The sequence below is a fragment of the Elephantulus edwardii genome, unplaced genomic scaffold, assembly GCF_000299155.1.
Source record: "Elephantulus edwardii isolate Elephantulus edwardi_28Jun2011 unplaced genomic scaffold, EleEdw1.0 scaffold00032, whole genome shotgun sequence".
Lineage (NCBI taxonomy): Eukaryota > Metazoa > Chordata > Mammalia > Macroscelidea > Macroscelididae > Elephantulus > Elephantulus edwardii.
This window is the reverse complement of record NW_006399782.1, coordinates 12,628,326-12,645,436: the sequence shown is the minus strand read 5'-3', so window position 1 is coordinate 12,645,436 and position 17,111 is coordinate 12,628,326. Positions and strand designations below refer to the sequence as shown.

The window sequence follows — 17,111 nt, the reverse complement described above, 5'->3', positions numbered from 1 at the left end:
AGAGGCAAAGATAATAAAGCTTCATCTTACGTACTTAAGTCATATTGCTAGAAGAGTCTGTTCATTGGAGAAGGGCATCATGCAGAGGGACAGCAAAAGGGGGGAAGACACTCAGCAAGGTGGGTTGACACAGTGACTGCTGCAATGATCTTAAATGTGTCAGAAATTGTGGAGATGGCAGTGGATAGGACAGGGTTCAGATCTGTGTTCATGGGGTCATTGTGGGTTATATTCGACCCAATGGCACCTAACAAACAAAACAAGCAATCTACTTGTGAAAGGAGTGCTAGTGACCTAGTGGGAGCACGTTGTGCTCCTGGTTTAAAGGTCTGAGGTCGAGCCCAGCAGCCACCCAGCAGGAGAAAGGTGGGCAGTCTTCTCCCACAGATCTTTACAGCCATGGAAACCTGAGGGAGGGCGGCTGAGAGTCAGAATTGACTCTACAACACTGGGGTTGGGTTTTGGGATTAACTCTCGATTTCTATCCTTGAACAGTTCTCTTGTCTTTTCATATGTGCACAGGTTGCTTTATGTCTACATATGAAATTGTTGTTATTTTGGTCCTCTGAGGACCTCCTGATACCTTTACTAAAAGAAATAATCCACCACCTGCACATCTAAAGATTGACCATAGGCTTCAATCTGTAGTCTTTCCTGATTACTATTCATAAACTTGCAAAGTTTAACTTCCTCCCTCTCCTCCATTTTAGAGAGCTGTTGCAGTTTGTGAAAGCAAATGATGATATAGCCCAAGGAATTGCTGAAAGGTAAGTTATCTTCTTTTTTCTTTTTCCACTTTATTGTCATTTTCTCACCTTAGGTAAAGTTACCTGACTCTAGTCACCATTGTGATACTCAGATTTCCTCCTCCTTGTACAAAGGTGATTCAGAATTAAAGCTCTTCTGAAGGAAAAATATGTACGCACATCCACATATACCTTAATTCCATCCTTTATGAAAGTAAACATCTTTACCTTTGAGGTAATAAATCTAGCACTTTTTTTTCCCTGAGCATTGGCTCTTTGTATTTAAGGGGCAACAAGTTCACTTGCTAAGTACAAGTGTGTGAGTATGATGGTTAAAGCATTGATTATGAAGATATAAGTCATGTAAAGTACTCTGAATACTGCTTGACACAGGTAAGCACTCATATATAGGCTGTTGTATTTCAGAAAATAGAAGAAGATGGAATTCTCCCGGACTCATTTTATGAAGCAAAAATATCTTTGATTAACAACAACCAAAGCCAGGCAAAGACACCACCAAAATAGAAAACTATAGCTATAGGCCAGTATCGCTTACAAACATAGATATAAAAATCCTGAATAAAATCCCAGCCAATAGAATACACTGATACATTAAAAAAAAAAAATTCAACATGCCCAAGTGGGATTAAAATGTTCTTATTTTCTCTCTTATTTTCTAGGGGAAACCAGTTTATTATCAACCACTTGCAGATGGATGATGTCACCTGTTATTGGGAAAACCTATTGACTGAATACTCAAAATTCCTGTCATATAATGTAACAAGAAGGAAAGACTATGATCAGATTGTCCCTAAAGTCTTGAAAACTGAACTCTAGTAGGCATCTTGGGTCCATGGTCCTCATTATGATAGCAGAGCCTCCAATATGCTACGGCTGGAAGCTTACCATGAGCATGGTACCTATACCGTGAGTACCTTGTAACAAACCTTGCTGCACCAGGAGCAGTTCTCCAGAGAACTCCAAAATGTGTATCATACAGAGAAGGAACAGCTCAGCTCTGACAGAAAAAGAACCAGAAGTCAGAATTGGGTTTTGGAGCCCAATTCTACCTTTTGTTTTTAGGACCAATCACTGCTTGTGCCTCTCATCATCCATATGTGTATGTGTATCACTGTGAAACTGGCTGCGTCCATGTGATGAGACCCTTTCCCCCATTATCTGGAGCAGAAGAATTCATCCTCCGGATCTAGCAGAATTTATGCCTCAGTTCTACAGTTAATCTAGGCTTGACCTCTCTCACTCCATTTTAATGTAGGAAGTACATAAGGTTTATGGGAAAACAAAACAGCCACTCCCAACACCAAAAAGACACCCTTTAAAATAGTTTATTGAAAAGTCTAAGGAAGTAGTAGTCATGCCATGCAGTGATGAGGAGTCTTCTACAAAATCATAAAAACATTTGTACTCAGGAGGTTTCTTTAAAAAGGACCAGTTGCATGAGTAATTAGGGCAGTTGGATTTTAAGATCCCTTTTTGTGCCTTCACACCCTTCTTTTTATTGCTTCTCTAAAGTGAAGGTCAGGGAGCAACTGATAATTTCATGAAGTAGTGATTACTTTTTAAGGGAACTGGGCAAAATGGCAACTCTCCCTCAGCCCTTGTAAACCCTTTAATACTTTTCCTTCATAAATTGGCGGCAGTAGGGGTCCTCTATACTCTTGTTGTCTTGCGGAGACTTCAAGGAATCCTTATGTGTGAACTCGTCATTAAATTGAAAATTGAGCTTTGTTTTTAGGCACCATTTGGTTGGCTCTGACTCATTGTGACTCTGGGTACAACAGAATGAAATCCAGTCTAGTCCTGTGAGGGTCGCACCATTGTTACTGTGCTGAAGCCCATTGCTGTAGTCACTGTGCCAGTCTGTCTCTTTGAGACTCTTTCTTTCACATCTTTGCTGACCCTTTCTTTACCTTTTCAAGCATGATGTCTTTTTCCAAGGTCTAGCCCCTCCTGATAACGTGGCCAAAGGATGTGAGGCAAAGTCTCATCGTCCTTGCTTCTAAGAAGCACTCCGCCTTCATTTCTTCCAAGACAGAGTTGCTTGGGTTTTTTTAACAGTTTCTGCTATGTTCAATATTCACAGAAATCCGCAGGCATTGATTCTTCTCTCAGTCCTCTTTATTGATTTTCTTAACATATATATGAAGCAGCTGAAAATACCATGGCTTGAGTCGAACATTCCTGAGTCTTTCATATCATATCCTTCCTCTTTAACATTTTAAAGGAGTCCTTAGCAGATTTGCCGAATACGATCTCTTATTTTTTTTTTTAACTGCTGCTACTATGGATGTTGATTATGGAGTGAAGTAAAATGAAATCCTCTAACTTCAATCTTTTTTCTAATTATCATGTTGCCTTTTGGTCCAGTTGTGGGAAGTTTTTAGATTGAGCTCTGATCCACACTCAATCAAAAGTCTTTAATGTTCAGTAAGAGGTTACAGCACTACTCCTCTGGGTAGGGAGAAAACCAAACCAAATACTTTGATGTCAGGAAGAGGTTCAAGTCCACTGCGTTTCAGCAAGCAAGGTTATGTCACCTGTATAATGCGGGTTATTGAATCATTTTCCAATCCTGATGCCACAGTCTTCTTCGTCTAGTCCAGCTTCATGACCCAGCTTCTTGGATTATTTATTCATACAGATTGAATTAGATGTGGTGAAAGGATACAACCCTAACACAAACTATCCTTAATTTAAAACCATGCAGTATACCCTTGTTCTGTTCTAATAACTGCTCCTATGTACAAGCTCTACATAAACCCAATTAAATGTGCTAGAATGACCATTCTTTGAAATGTTACCCATAAATTACTTTGATCCACACAGTCAAATGGAAATACCTTTGTTAGTCAATAAAACCCAAGTAAACATCTTTCTGGTATTCTCTGCCTTTGGCCATGCTCTCTAATTGACAGCAGCAATCTCTCAAGTTCAACTGCCTTTTCGGAACTGAGATTGAATTTCTGGTAGTTTTCTGTATGTAGTCCTCTAGCTATTAACAAATAATTTTTAGTAATATTTTATTTGCATGTGATAATAATGATATTACTCAATAATTTGCACATTCTGTGGAATCACTTCCCCGTTCCCTAGTGGGCACAAATACAAATCTCTTCCAGTTGGCTGGCCAGGTGGTGGTTTTTCAGATCTCTTGTACTAAGTGAGTGGATCTGAGGCTGCTGAATACCTCAGTTGGTACTCCATCAGTTCCTGGAACCTTAGTTTTTGCCACTTCCTTCAGTGCAGCTTTGAATCATTCAGACTGATTGATTGTTGATCATCTGTTACTTCCTGAAATGGTTGTGTCATCAAATCCTTTTTGATACAGTGACTCTGTTCCTAGCACCTCTCTCAGGGGAGAAGATGGGCAGTCCCGTTCTATAAAGATTTATAGACTTGGACATCTGACAGGGTCACTTTGAGCCAGAAACCCCTCAACAGCAGTGAGCTTTTAAAAGTTCGTCTTTGCTAGCACTTAACTTTAAGTCTTAAAGAAGGGAGACTTGTTTTCATGAGACTCCATCTTGGATCACCTTTTATTTTTTTAAAAAAACGAAACTCATGTGGACAGTAGTTTTCTTTTGCAGAATGCCTCTTCCTACATAGTAACAAATGGGGGGAAAATTATATTAAAGCCATGTAGTCTGCTGACACAGAACCATATTTATTTGTTAGGATCAAGTGTCAGCTGTTCCACTGAGAAATCAGTGCTCTCCTTTGCCTTTTAAGAACTATTTGCCATTAACTGGTTTCTAAATTAGTAAACTAAGTAGAAATTTACTGAATTAATAGATTCAGCCACATAAAGGCAGGGATTTTATTTCATTTGTCAGAAATGTGTTTGACACTTTTTAACATCTATAACATTTTCAGTTTCAAGACCTTTTTAGAGGATTTGGCTATCATTACTTGGAATATGTCAGGTGTTCAAAGCTGTAATTATTTTTTTATTAAAAATTTACAGGGAATCATATCCTTAGGTGCTATACATTTAAAGCTAAGCACTCTAGATTTCTGAGGTGTTCTGTGCTTCTTTTTACCCTGTCACTATGATATCCTAGTATGTATCATCACTGTTTCAGTATTTTAATTATCCTCATTAAAATTGTAACAAAATTTTTTGTCGTTTGGGCTTGGAGCTGAAACGGCTTATCCCTGAGCTTTCTCTCTCTCTCTTTTTTTTTTAAACTCTGGGTGCTTAGTAGCTATGATTATTTTTCTTTTTTTCCATGCCTATACACTGTAGTTTTGGGTAGGAATCATGTCTTAGTCATCTTGATATCTCTATTATACAGAACAGTGCCTCACACTGAAGAGATATTAAAGAACTGTTGTTGGGGTCTGTGGATGGATGAATGAAGATAGCTGGTTTCACTAATCCTATTTACTAAGTCTTTGGCTCTGGGAGGAAAAGGTAGAGAGTGGATCAATATAAATCCTTACCAGCCCTGTAAAGAGACATTAAGGGCGTCTTTGTTTTTGAATGCAAAAATGTTACTCAGATTTTATACGTATCTGTTTACCTCAGTGTAGATCGTATCAGGATGGTGTACAAAACGTGTAAAAATAAATATGTTTTTTAAAAGAATAATTTTTGAGTGAGTTTTTTGAGTGGTTTTTTTAATTTTATTTGTTAACATTAGCATTGTGCCAGGCATATCATCTGTTCCTTGAAAAGGTAAAGATCACACTTTTCTTCAAGGAATAATTTGTTTTATTTGAAGGAAGTAGGGTGATTGGATAACTCCATTGAGTCAGAACTTACCCATAGCTGACCCTCCAGCAGGTTGTCAGAGGGAGTAGATTGCATAGGAGGAGAATGCCTGTTTTTCTCCTGCAAAGCAAATGATGGATTTGAACGGCAAGCTTTTGGGATTGCAGTACGGATTCTTAACCACTAGGCCATCTGATTGATATTCAGCATGCTCTATAAGAATGATATTCTGGGAACTTGTGGGCCAGAGTACTCAGCCTTGGCCTCAGTTTCCTTCACTTCTGAGCTGATAGGCCACCTTAGTATGTTGCAGAGCAAGTTATCTTGGTCTAGAGTGTGGTCATGGGTCACACAGTCTAAAAAGCAGAAACAGGGCAATAGGAGTCCAGTTCCAATCTTTGTTGGCCATTTTAGTGATGTTAAGCCCCACTTTTAGAGTGCTTCTTCAGAGGTGTCTATTCTGAAATCCTTCCTTGCACATTTTGGGAAGAGTGAGCTGTATATGAAACACTCAATGTGATCAAGTTGGAAGTGACTCATAGCTGACCTTCCATTGGGTTTCCAAGATGATAAATTGCATTGGAGGAGATTGCCCATCTCTCACCCATGGAGCTTCTGGTGGATTCTGATCACCAGAAAGATACTGCCTTTGGGTTAGCAGTACAACTCCCTATGCCTTTTGTAGTAATTTTTGGTGATAAGACAGGTTTGGAAGCAGGAATGGCATCCACTTCCTAAACAATGTGCCTGCCTTCGGAAACTCTATGAACTTAGAGAAACTATGATAGTTAAAGAAAAGCTTCAGGTATTTTGTTCATAGGGATGCTATGAGTCGTGATTGACTTGATGACAGGCAGCAACAACTTCCAAAAAGGAGCTCAGGAGCTCTGTCCTTCACAGAGGAAGGACAGTATTTAGCTAGCAGTAGAAGGTAAGTCTTAGGAGGGTGACAAGAAAAGGAAAAGACAACCTGAAAGAGCTGAGGAGGAGCACTAGCAACAGGTGAGCAGTAGTCAAGGGTCTGGAGACCGTCTTTAGGTATAAAATGGCAAAGGGAACCTTATCAGAGAGGCTCCTGATGGCTTCTATTAGTGGAATTTGCCTGTTGATAAGATCTTATCCAGAGATTAGTGAATACTGGGGAAATTGAATTATGTTGAACACATTAATATCTGTCATGTGCTCATCCCTGTGTGTATTTTCATTAGTATCTGCCATGCACTCACTCATCCCTGTGTGATTTGAAGGTTATCTTAAGTATTTCTTTATGATGAAGTTGTTGGTAAGTGCTATCAAGTTGAGTCTAACTCATAGCAAACCTGTGAACAACAGCTCTAAACTCTCCTGTCATATCCTTACCATCTCTGATAGACTTGATCCCATTGCTGCAGCCACTGTGACAATCCATCTAATTGAGGGTCCTTTTCCAAGGAAGAGCCTCTCCTAACAACCTGCCCAAAGAATGTGAGGTGAAGCTTCACCATTCTTGCCTCTACGAAGCACTCTGGCTGCACTTTTTCCAAGACGTATTTGTTTATTCTTTTGGCAGTCCATAGGATGCTCAGCACTTTTCTCCAATATTATAACTAGAAGGGATTGATCTTTCTTCTTTGATCCATATTCATTGTCCAGTTCTTAGACAGATGCATAGCAAGCAATTGAAAAGACTATGGCTTCAAAACAACTATGAGATATCATCTCACCCCAGTAACAATAGCAAAATTCAACAGGAACAGCAAACAAATGCTCGTGAGGTTGTGGAGAAACAAACTCTTACCATTGGTGGGAGTGTAAAATGGTGCAACCACTCTAGAAGGCAGTGTGATGCTTTCTCAAAAAGTTGGAAAAAGAAATACCATTTGACCCAGTAATTCTCTACTACTGGGAATATACCTGAAAGAAATAAGAATTGGCATATAAACATATATGCACAACCATGTTTATTGCTGCATTGTTCACAATAGCAAAGAGATGGAAGCCGCCCAAATGCCCATCAACAAACAAATAGGTAGAGGAGCTATGGTATATTCCCACAATGGAATACTATGCGGCAATGAAAAATAAGGAACTCATAAAATATACAAAATGGGTGACCCTGGAGGACACTATTCTGAGTGAAATATCTCAGTCAAAAGGACAAATGCTGTATAATGCCACTGTTATAAAACAGGTCTGACAGTGGGGGTTGAAGGAAATTAATTAAGAGAGGATAAATACTACACACTGCATTGAAACAGATGAGGGAAAGAACTGTTTAAAAGTAATATATAAGTAGGTATTATTTGCATGACAACAGTCCAGAGTAAGAGCTGCGTAGTAAAGTGGACTGGGGGCGGGGAATTTTATAACAAAGAATTATTTTTTTCAAAGAGAAAAACAAACTTGGAGGTGGAAGTGGGTAGGGAGGAAAATGTGCAACAAGAAATGAATGGAAATCCAAGTTCTCTATATAAACTTTCATTAAAATCTCGATTAAAAAAGAAAAGACTATGGCTTGAATCAGGCACAGCTGACTTCATTGCTCTGCAGTACTTTGGAGAGGTTCCTAACTGCAGATTTCCCCAGTGCAGAATGTCTTTTGATTTCTTGACTCCTATTACTATCAATGTTGATTTTGGATCCAAGCAACATGATATCATTGACAACTTCAATCTTTCCTCCATTATCATGATGTTGTCTATCAGTCTAGTGGTGAGTATCTTTGTTTTCTTGATGTTGAAATGTAATCCATATTGCTGGCTGTAGTCTTTTATCTTCTGCAACAAGTTTCAAGTCTTCTTCACTTTGAGCAAGCAGGCTTCTGTCATCTACATCATCCAGGCTGTTGATGAGTCTTCTTTCAATCCTGATACCAAATCCTTCTTCATAAAATCCAGTCAAATTATCTGTACACAGAGGTATGCGGTTCAAATCTACCAGATACTCTGCTGGAGAAGGAGGGGGCAGTCTCCTCCTGTACCAGTCAGATCTGATTTGACGGTACACGTAAAAATAATACAATAAAAGTTAAAAAAATTATCTGTACAGTATACAGATAGAACAGGTATGGAGAGAGGATACAGTCCTGATGCATACCTTTCTTGAAGTTAAACCATGAAATGTTCCCTTTGTGCTCAGACAACTTCTTGAGCTGGATATGTTGTTGTGTACCACTGAGTCAGAACTGACCCTTAAATCACATAGTGGGTTTTCAGAGGGAGTAAATCACCTGGGATAAGATAGCCCATCTTTCTCCCATAGAGCAGTTGGTGGATTTGAACTGTGAGTCTTTGGGTTTGCCATACAGTTTCTTACCACTAGGCCACCAGAACTCCCTTGCCCAACTAAGTGTTCTCAAATTCCCCTTCTTCTAAATGTTGCCCATAGTTTGTTGTGATCCACACAAATGCTTTTGATAGTCAATAACACCTAAATAGCCATTCTTCGGGTATTTTTGGCTTTCAGCCAAAATCCATCTGCCATCAGCAATAATAACTCTTGGAAATAGCCTCTTTTAAGCCCAGCTTGAACTTCTGGCAGTTCTCTGTCGATGTACTGTTTTAGCCAACACTGGATGGTCCTCAGCAACATTTTGCTTGCATGTGATATTAATGATATTGTTAGATAATATTCATATTATGTTGGGTCACCATTCTTGGGAATGGGAATAAATAGGGGTCTCTTCCAGTCAGTTGGCCAAGTAGCTGTCTTCTAAATTACACACCCTTTTCTTAGGATTTGGGGCTTTTAGGTTTATCCGGGTGGCCACCTCTTCCTAATATGGGATAAGCAGCATCCTGGCATCAGGTCTATGACTCAGGGGATCTGAAATCTTCATTGAACATCTGTCAGTCACTGTTTAGGTCCAGGAGAGACAGGGGTGAATAAAAGTAGACTCTGGCCTGAAAGTCTACTAAGATCAGCAAATAGACTAACTTGATGCAATGTATTAAATGTTATGATGGGTACCTATCTACCTGATACTAGCTAAATTTTTGTGACCGGCACAAGTTGGCTATGTAATCCTAATTATCACTTCTCTGGGACGCATCTCTAGAAATTCCAGTTATTAAGTTCAGGAATTCGATTTCCTGCAGTCTAAGGACCATGGTAGTGTGTCCATTCCAGTAACATATACTTGTATCACATCTATAAAAGAATAAAGGAGCAGGAGAGACTAGTCGAGTGACTGGAGTATGTTTGGTACCAAGAAAGGATTGAATGAAATTACACAAACTAGTCTTACAATAAGACACGCGGTTGGAATCTACCAGCTGCTCCTCAGGGGTAAAGATGGGCAGTCTCTCCTGTGCAATTTATAGCATATGAAAACCTGCTGGAGGGTCAGCTGAGTTGATTCTGACTCAACAATACATAACAAGAAGTCTAAGAATAATTGAAATGTACGTATTTGAAATAAAAACGATACTTCTATCATGCATTTAATAATTTTTTTAAAACACACACACACATACACACAACCATATCTCTAAACATAAGTTAGCAAAGGCTGTAGCGGCAGGAAATTAATGCTGAACTATCAAATACTAGGGGTTTTGTTGCTGATGTCAGGTGGATCCTGGCTGAGAGCAAATAACACCAGAAGGATGTCTATTTGTGTTTTATTGTCTATGCAAAGGCATTTAACTGAGTGGATAACAGACTTCCTAAACACTGGATTGATAAGCAAAATGACAGAGGGGTGAAAAGAGGGTTGTCAACGATTTCATCTTGCTTGGAACAGCAGTCCACATCCTTGAAATCAGTAGTGAGGAGATTGCATTGGGACAGCTGCCAAGGATCTTTCCAAAATGCTGAAGAGCAATGATGTCAGTTCAGGCCATGGTTTTTCAGTCACTTGGTATGCATCTGAAAGCCGGACATTGAATAAGAATCACAGAAGAAGAATTGATGCCTTCCAGTCGGGGTGTTGTAGAAGATCACTGAATGGAGTGCCAAAAGAACAAATGGTTGTCTTGGAGTGACAGTTAAAGGCAAAGGACACACTGACAAAGGAGATCCATCAGAACTGGTTTTGACAAAGACTATGCCAATTTAATAATAGAAACCAACCCTCAAGGAATGCGGCTGTATGACAATAAAAACAGACTCTCAAGGAATGTGGCCAGAGAACAGACTCAAGGAAAAGATAAGAAATGGCCAAAGACACCATACCCATTAGAAGGAATGCACTATCAGCTGTTTAAACTCCACTTCCTGCTAACAAAAGAGATATACTCTTCTAAAAAAAAAAAAAAAAAAAAAAAAAGATATACTCTTCTGTAAGATAAAAACGGAGTCAGTCTGTCCTGAACGTGTAATAAACCTGTTTCTTTCTCTTGTTCTCACTTGGTGTCTTTTCTTGTATTTCCAATTCAGAACTTTCTAGTTCTTATTAGAAGAGGCCCCTGGACCTCTGTTGGAAATCATCCCCTTGACAACCAGAATGCTCCTTGGCAGCAAAGATGGCAAACCTCCATCTCACATACTTTGGGTATGCTGCTACGAGAGGTTAATCCTTGGAGAGGACTATCATGCTTGAAAAGGTCAGAGAAAGACTCTCATCAAGACGGGCTGTCACAGAGACTGCAGTGTGATAAGGACGGCACAAGATAGGAAAGGGTTCAGATCTGTCCGTAGGGTTGCTGTGAGTCGTACTGCGAGTCATACTCAAGGGCACATAACAGCATCAAACACCTCATTAGAAACTCCAGTAAAGTCCCTGCCTTTTGAGAATCAGTAAGCCTAACAAAATTGCCAAGGGAGTTTCTTTAAAAGAACGTTTGGAAACTTCGGTGACACCAACACTATAAACTTCGAATACTGTCGTTCTTGCGATCGATCAGAACTGACCAAATAGAAAATGAACCCGGAGGTATGGTTTCCGGTGCAGTGCTAGCGTGGGGGTCGATTTGCTTCTTTCCACTTTCCGTACTCGCACTAAATACTAACTACGCTTCTACAACTACATGCAATCTACGGTCTTTCACATGCAGTGAATGACTTAAATTTGTGACTAAGCCCGGGGACTTAAACCTTCCCCAGAGTAGGCTGCCGCGGAACCAGGTTGTCTGAAGTTATGAGGCACCGGGGACAAGTTCGAGGGCTCGATGACCACTCACTTCCGGGGAAAGGCTCCTGGCCCGCCCCACCTCCACCAGGAAGTGCTTAGAAGTCGGATCCACTGCCGTCCCGCCCCTCGACCTTTGCCGTGTTGGGGGCTGGACTTCCTGTCTCGTGGGTCTAGCGCTTTCAAAGTGAGACCGGGCTGTAAACATGGGGCTCCTGAGTGTTCTGGCTGCGAGTTAAGCCCTTTCTCACCCTCGTTCTAAGGCACCTTCAAGTGACCTTGGGGCACTGGGGCCCAATCGTGTGTCTGTCCTCTCGTCGGGAGAGGACAATGGAGGAGACGCCGTCGGTGCCAAAGAGCCTGCTCCGCAGGGTGTTAGGTTCTTTCCCCCGAGTCTTTGCTGCTGGAGCCGTGGCTGCCGATTCCGAAGCCCCTGCAGAGGGTCTGAAGCTGCCTCCTTACGTCCCAGAGTCTGGATGGGACCGCCTTCGGGAGCTCTTTGTTAAAGAGTAAAACCTAGGGTCTGTGGGGAGGGACTGCGAAAGCAGGTGTCCTTCAATCTGGATAATCCGGGGTGAAAGACGTTTGGGGGGTTTAGTTAGTGTATTTTTGGGGTGGGCTTTGAGGTTCTAAATTGTAACCTAAGCAAATAATTCTGACAGTGCTGTTTTGTAGTTGGGTGACAGGTATTTAGATAATAAAGGTCAGGCTTATTTAAAAGTAGAGCATTTTGGGGACACCTAGTGTGATCACAACATTAGCTATGTCCAGCTAGTTAGTAGTATAGCTGACGTTGTAACCCCACACAAACCACTTCAGTTCATCTCAAGCTTTCATCTGTAACCCTTGCTCCCACAGAAAACACGATTGTCAAAGCTTTAGTTTTCAAATAAGGAATGAAAACTACGGGCAACTATTGTTTCATCATTTTATAAAAGCATATTACATTTAAAAAGCATTTCAGAGTAAAAGAGAATCCATTAAATTTAACTTAATAGAAACAGATTAGTTCATTTATTTCTTCATATATTTCTTCATTCTTCACTTCGGGTGGAAACTGTACTGTACAGGACCATCTCTCAGGAAGTACTTTATCATACTACATAATGACCTCAGATGGCTAGATAAAAGCTGACGGTGGTTTATGGAATTATTTTTCAACACAATGAGGGAGCTTTTCTCAGTGATCTTCCCAGTGTCTGTGATACTTGTAAAGATTTTGTGCAGTATATACCAGAAGAAGATAATTTTAATAATCTGTATAAATCACAGTTTGGAGCTGAAAGAATGTAATGTAATGTAATGTGCCTCTTTGCTTCTTACCCATTTCTTGGATCTGGAAACAACAGTATAGAGAGATTGGGTCTGGCAATAATGTAAATTTAAAAAAAACTTACTATATAAAAGATAAAGTTCAAATTATAGAAATTTTTCCTAACTCTGAAAACTGGTTTTCTGAGAAAGGTTACTTAAATTTCTTTCTTGTTACTGCAGAAATAATGAACACTCACTGATTCTTATTTTAGAAATTTTGTGGTTCTTGAACACTTGTGCAGTCTCTGTACAAAGCAAGTTAGCAATGCAAGAGAAAGAACACTGAGTAATTGACTTACCTAAGAAAGTTATTATTTATAGTAATTTAGTGCTTCCAAGTTTTGAGCTTTGTTACAACAGTTTTGAGTGGACATCTTGGAAGCAGAAACAGCCTCATAGCTGAGGCTTCATCAGGCTTTCAGAGGCTGTGAACCACATGGGAGGTGTTGACTTGTCCTTCCTGTGAAGCTGCTGGTGAATTCAAATAGCTAGAAGGGCCACCTTTGGGTTAGCAGCGCAACTCCCTATGCAGTACGCTGCCAGAGCTCCCTAGCGGTCGTCTTATGTATTTGGTTACAAGAAATTAAAGGAAAATTTCTATTCAGTAGTTCTTGATGCATCTTATCTCCATACCTTTTCAACCTGTATGCAGAACAGATTATCCGGGAGGCTGGGCTCTATGAGGAGAAATGTGGGGTCAAGATTGGTGGACGATTTATCAATATCTGCATTATGCAGATGACACAACCCTGCTTGCTGAAACTGAAGAGGACCTGAAGCGCCTGCTGCAGAGTGTCAAGGACTGCAGCCTCCAATATGGATTGAGGCTCAATGTCAAGAAGACAAAGATTCTCACCACTGGACCAATTGGCAGCATCAGGATGGATGGTGAAGAGATTGAGATTGTACACAGCTTTAGTTTGCTTGGCTCCACAGTAAACACTCTTGGCACCAGTAGCCAGGAAATTAAAAGGCTCATTGCCATGGGAAAGTCTGCTGTTAGGCACCTCTCCAGAGTACTGAAGAGCAATGGTGTCTCCCTGGAGACTAAGGTGCATTTGATACAGGCCATGATCTTTGCAATCACTTGTTATGCATCAGAGAGTTAGACAATGACCAAGGAGGATAGAAGAATTGATGATGCCTTTGAGCTGTGGTGCTGGAGAAGAGTATTGAGAATACCATGAACTGCTAGGAAAACAAACAGATTCGTCCTGGAAAGGGTTAAACCAGGTGGCTCCTTGGAGGCAAGGATTCTGAGGCTCCGTCTAACATACTTTGGACATGTTGTGAGGAGAGACCGGTCCTTGGAGAAGGACATCATGCTTGGGAGGGTGGAGGGACGGCGCAGGAGGGGAAGGCCCTCTATGAGGTGGATTGATTCAGTGACTGGGATAATTGGGATGGGAGTGTCGGAGACAGTGCGATTGGCACAGGACAGAGCAGAGTTTAGGGCTGTTGTACATAAGGTCGCTGTGAGTCGCAGGTGACTCGATGGCACATAACAACAACAACAACCTGTTGTGTAGTGATTTCTTATGGCTGTTTTTTGTATAAGCCCTCTTTCAAATATGTTTTTTATTATGGCTTATGTTGTCCCATAAGTAATTTTTTTTTAGTGGGCAGAAGCTGAGGAGGCTTATTTTATTCTTGCTGTTATTAAATGCCATCAGTAGAGTCTAACTCATAGTGACCCAGTGAACAATCGATTGAGACCCCGTCCTATCCTGCACCAGGATCTAATCTTGTGTAGCAAGAGAAATACAAAGGTTTAATTTATATCCCAAGGTTAATGATGATTTATTTTTCTGACTTGGTGCAAGCGTTTTTGTTAATTTTCTACAATTATTTTTTCCTCCTCCCTTTTTCCAGTTCACTTTTGTTTTAATAGTCCTTCATTGTTGTATAATTTCTTTCCTCCCCTCCTCCAGTTTGCAGTGACCTCTTATTCTGCACTGTTGTCATACATATAACACTTATTAATAATATTCCTTTTAAACAGTTCTTTCCTTCATCTGTTCCAATGCGGTGTTCATTATGTGTATTCCCTTTTCCTAATTATCCTGCTAACTCCCCATGCCAGTCCTGTTTTATAACAGTGGTGCTATGCAGCATTTGTCCTTTTGTGACTGAGATATTTCACTCAGCATAATGTCCTCCAGGGTCACCAATGTTGTGTAATGTTTTACGAGCTCCTAGTTTGTCAGTGCTGTGTAGTATTCCATTGTGTAAAATATACCATAGTTTTTCTGGCCATTGTTTTGTTGATAGGCACTTAGGTTGCTTCTGTCTCTTTGCTGTTGGTAATAACACAGCAGTAAACATGAGTGTGCATATATCTGTTTGAACTGTGGTTCTAGTTTCTTTGGTGTATATTCCCAGTAATGGAATTGCTAGGTCAAATGGTATTTCTATTTCCAACTTTTTGAGAAAGTGCCAGACTACCTTCCATAGTGGTTGCACCATTTTACACTCCCACTAACAGTGAATAAGGGTTCCAATCTTTCCACAACCTTGCCAGCATTTGTTATTTGCTGCTCTGTTGAACTTTGCTATTGTTGCTGGGCTGAGATGATATCTCATAGTTGTTTTGATTTGCATCTCTCTTATAGCTAGGGATTTAAAAAATTTCTTCATGTTTATTTGCCATCTGAATGTCTTCTTTGGTAAAGTGTCTATCCATATCCTGTGCCCATTTTGCAATTGGGGTTTTTCCCTTTTTCTTGGTGAGGTGCTGGAAAATAGTTTGCTGTTCAAGAAGGGAAATACTGATCTCTAATCTAAATCACAGATTCTTCTGTTTCACCGTGAAGAAAAGTTTCTTAAAATTCTTTTCATTGATATATAACGTGTATGTTGAAAAACATACATAACAATACTAATCAATGCATTTTCACAGACTGAATGTATATGTATAGCCTACACCTAGGAAAAACCCACTATTTCAAACATCCCAGAAACTCCCAGTCCCTGTGTACCCAGACTAACTACTATCCTGATTTCGTAGAACATAGATACATTGTTTTGTTTTTCCAGAAATTTGAGCTCCTTTTGGTATTACTACACTGTTAGCTGATTAGAGGGTTTAATAAATTCTGCCCATAATTTAACAAATTACTTGTGTATGTGGTAGTAGCATTTGGGAATATACTGATTATGATGTGTTTTGGAGAGGAATATCTACAAACTAAATGCTATCTTTTTGATGTTGTAGTGAAATGCAGAGAACTTCTGAAGAGCTTCAGAATATTTATAAGGCAACAGTTTCAGCTGGCATCATTGGCTTTGCATATGGAGGAATACCAGCTTTTGTTCATGCCAAACAACGTTACATTGAACAAAGTCAAGCAGAATTGTATCACAACAATTTGGATGCTGTGGTATGTACCGATAACTTCAGTAGTATTTTGTAGCACACAGATTTATATTAATTTAGATTACATTTACTCATTCAAGGTAGAGCATGGAGTTGAGAGAGCTTATGATGTCAGAATGGCAGGCTTTTGTCAAAATGAGGTCAAAACAGTTCATACTTAATAGGCGTACTAATGCTAAAATGGGTACAAGTGGCCAACATTCTTTCCTTATCTTCAGAATGGGGCATGTTTAGGGTCACTGCTATTGCCCTTCCTTCTCACGTATGTTTCTGCTCCCCTGAAAGATCATCAAGACTCAGCTGTAGTGAATTTACCTCATCCACAAAATCTCGATGGAGTACATTGTGTACTGTAGAGCTGGAGCTGACCCGTAGCTGACCCTCCAGTACGTTTTCAGAGGTAGTAAATGACACAGGAGTTGTTTTGTTCATTTTTCTCCCACAGAGCATTTGGTGGATTTGAATCGTGTGCTTTACATTGGCAGCTCAGTTTGTTATTGTTAAGCCACCATGGTTTCCTTGAGGCTTTTTCCTCTGATGCACTGTGTGAGTTTGCATCACCCAGCCTGTAGATTGGCAGTCAAGCACTGTGTTATCCTAGCTTACACTAATACGATATTTAATGTGTAGAATTCAGTCTTAGAACAAATACACATGGAATGTTCCAGAGAAGTGAGAGTGATGAGACATCATTGTCAGCAAATATCTATTACTAGAGAAAGACATTGTATTCTGTAACATAAACAATCATAAAAATAAGGAAACCTTCAGTGAGATGTTTTTACATAATAGCCTCAACAGTGAGTTCAAACTTAGCAGCATTCATGGAGGTGGTGGTTGTTGTTGTTGTTGTTATGTGCCATCGAGTCGTTTGCGACTCATAGCAACCCT

At 40.0% G+C, this 17,111-nt stretch overlaps 2 protein-coding genes across 2 annotated transcripts in view; both read left to right on the top strand.

Moving 5' to 3' along the window:
* Positions 1-1,952, top strand: part of POGLUT1 (protein O-glucosyltransferase 1) — a 48,081-nt gene extending 46,129 nt beyond the window's left edge. Inside the window, exons 10-11 of the mRNA XM_006884260.1 lie at positions 711-767; positions 1,427-1,952. Coding sequence (XP_006884322.1) covers positions 711-767; positions 1,427-1,583 — 214 coding nt within the window. The 3' untranslated portion in view covers positions 1,584-1,952. The remainder of the gene's footprint in view (positions 1-710; positions 768-1,426) is intronic.
* A 9,908-nt stretch (positions 1,953-11,860) lies between these two features.
* The window catches only part of TIMMDC1 (translocase of inner mitochondrial membrane domain containing 1), a 38,026-nt gene continuing 32,775 nt past the window's right edge, over positions 11,861-17,111 (top strand). The window contains exons 1-2 of the mRNA XM_006884320.1: positions 11,861-12,039; positions 16,059-16,224. Of these exons, the coding sequence (XP_006884382.1) occupies positions 11,861-12,039; positions 16,059-16,224 (345 nt within the window). The remainder of the gene's footprint in view (positions 12,040-16,058; positions 16,225-17,111) is intronic.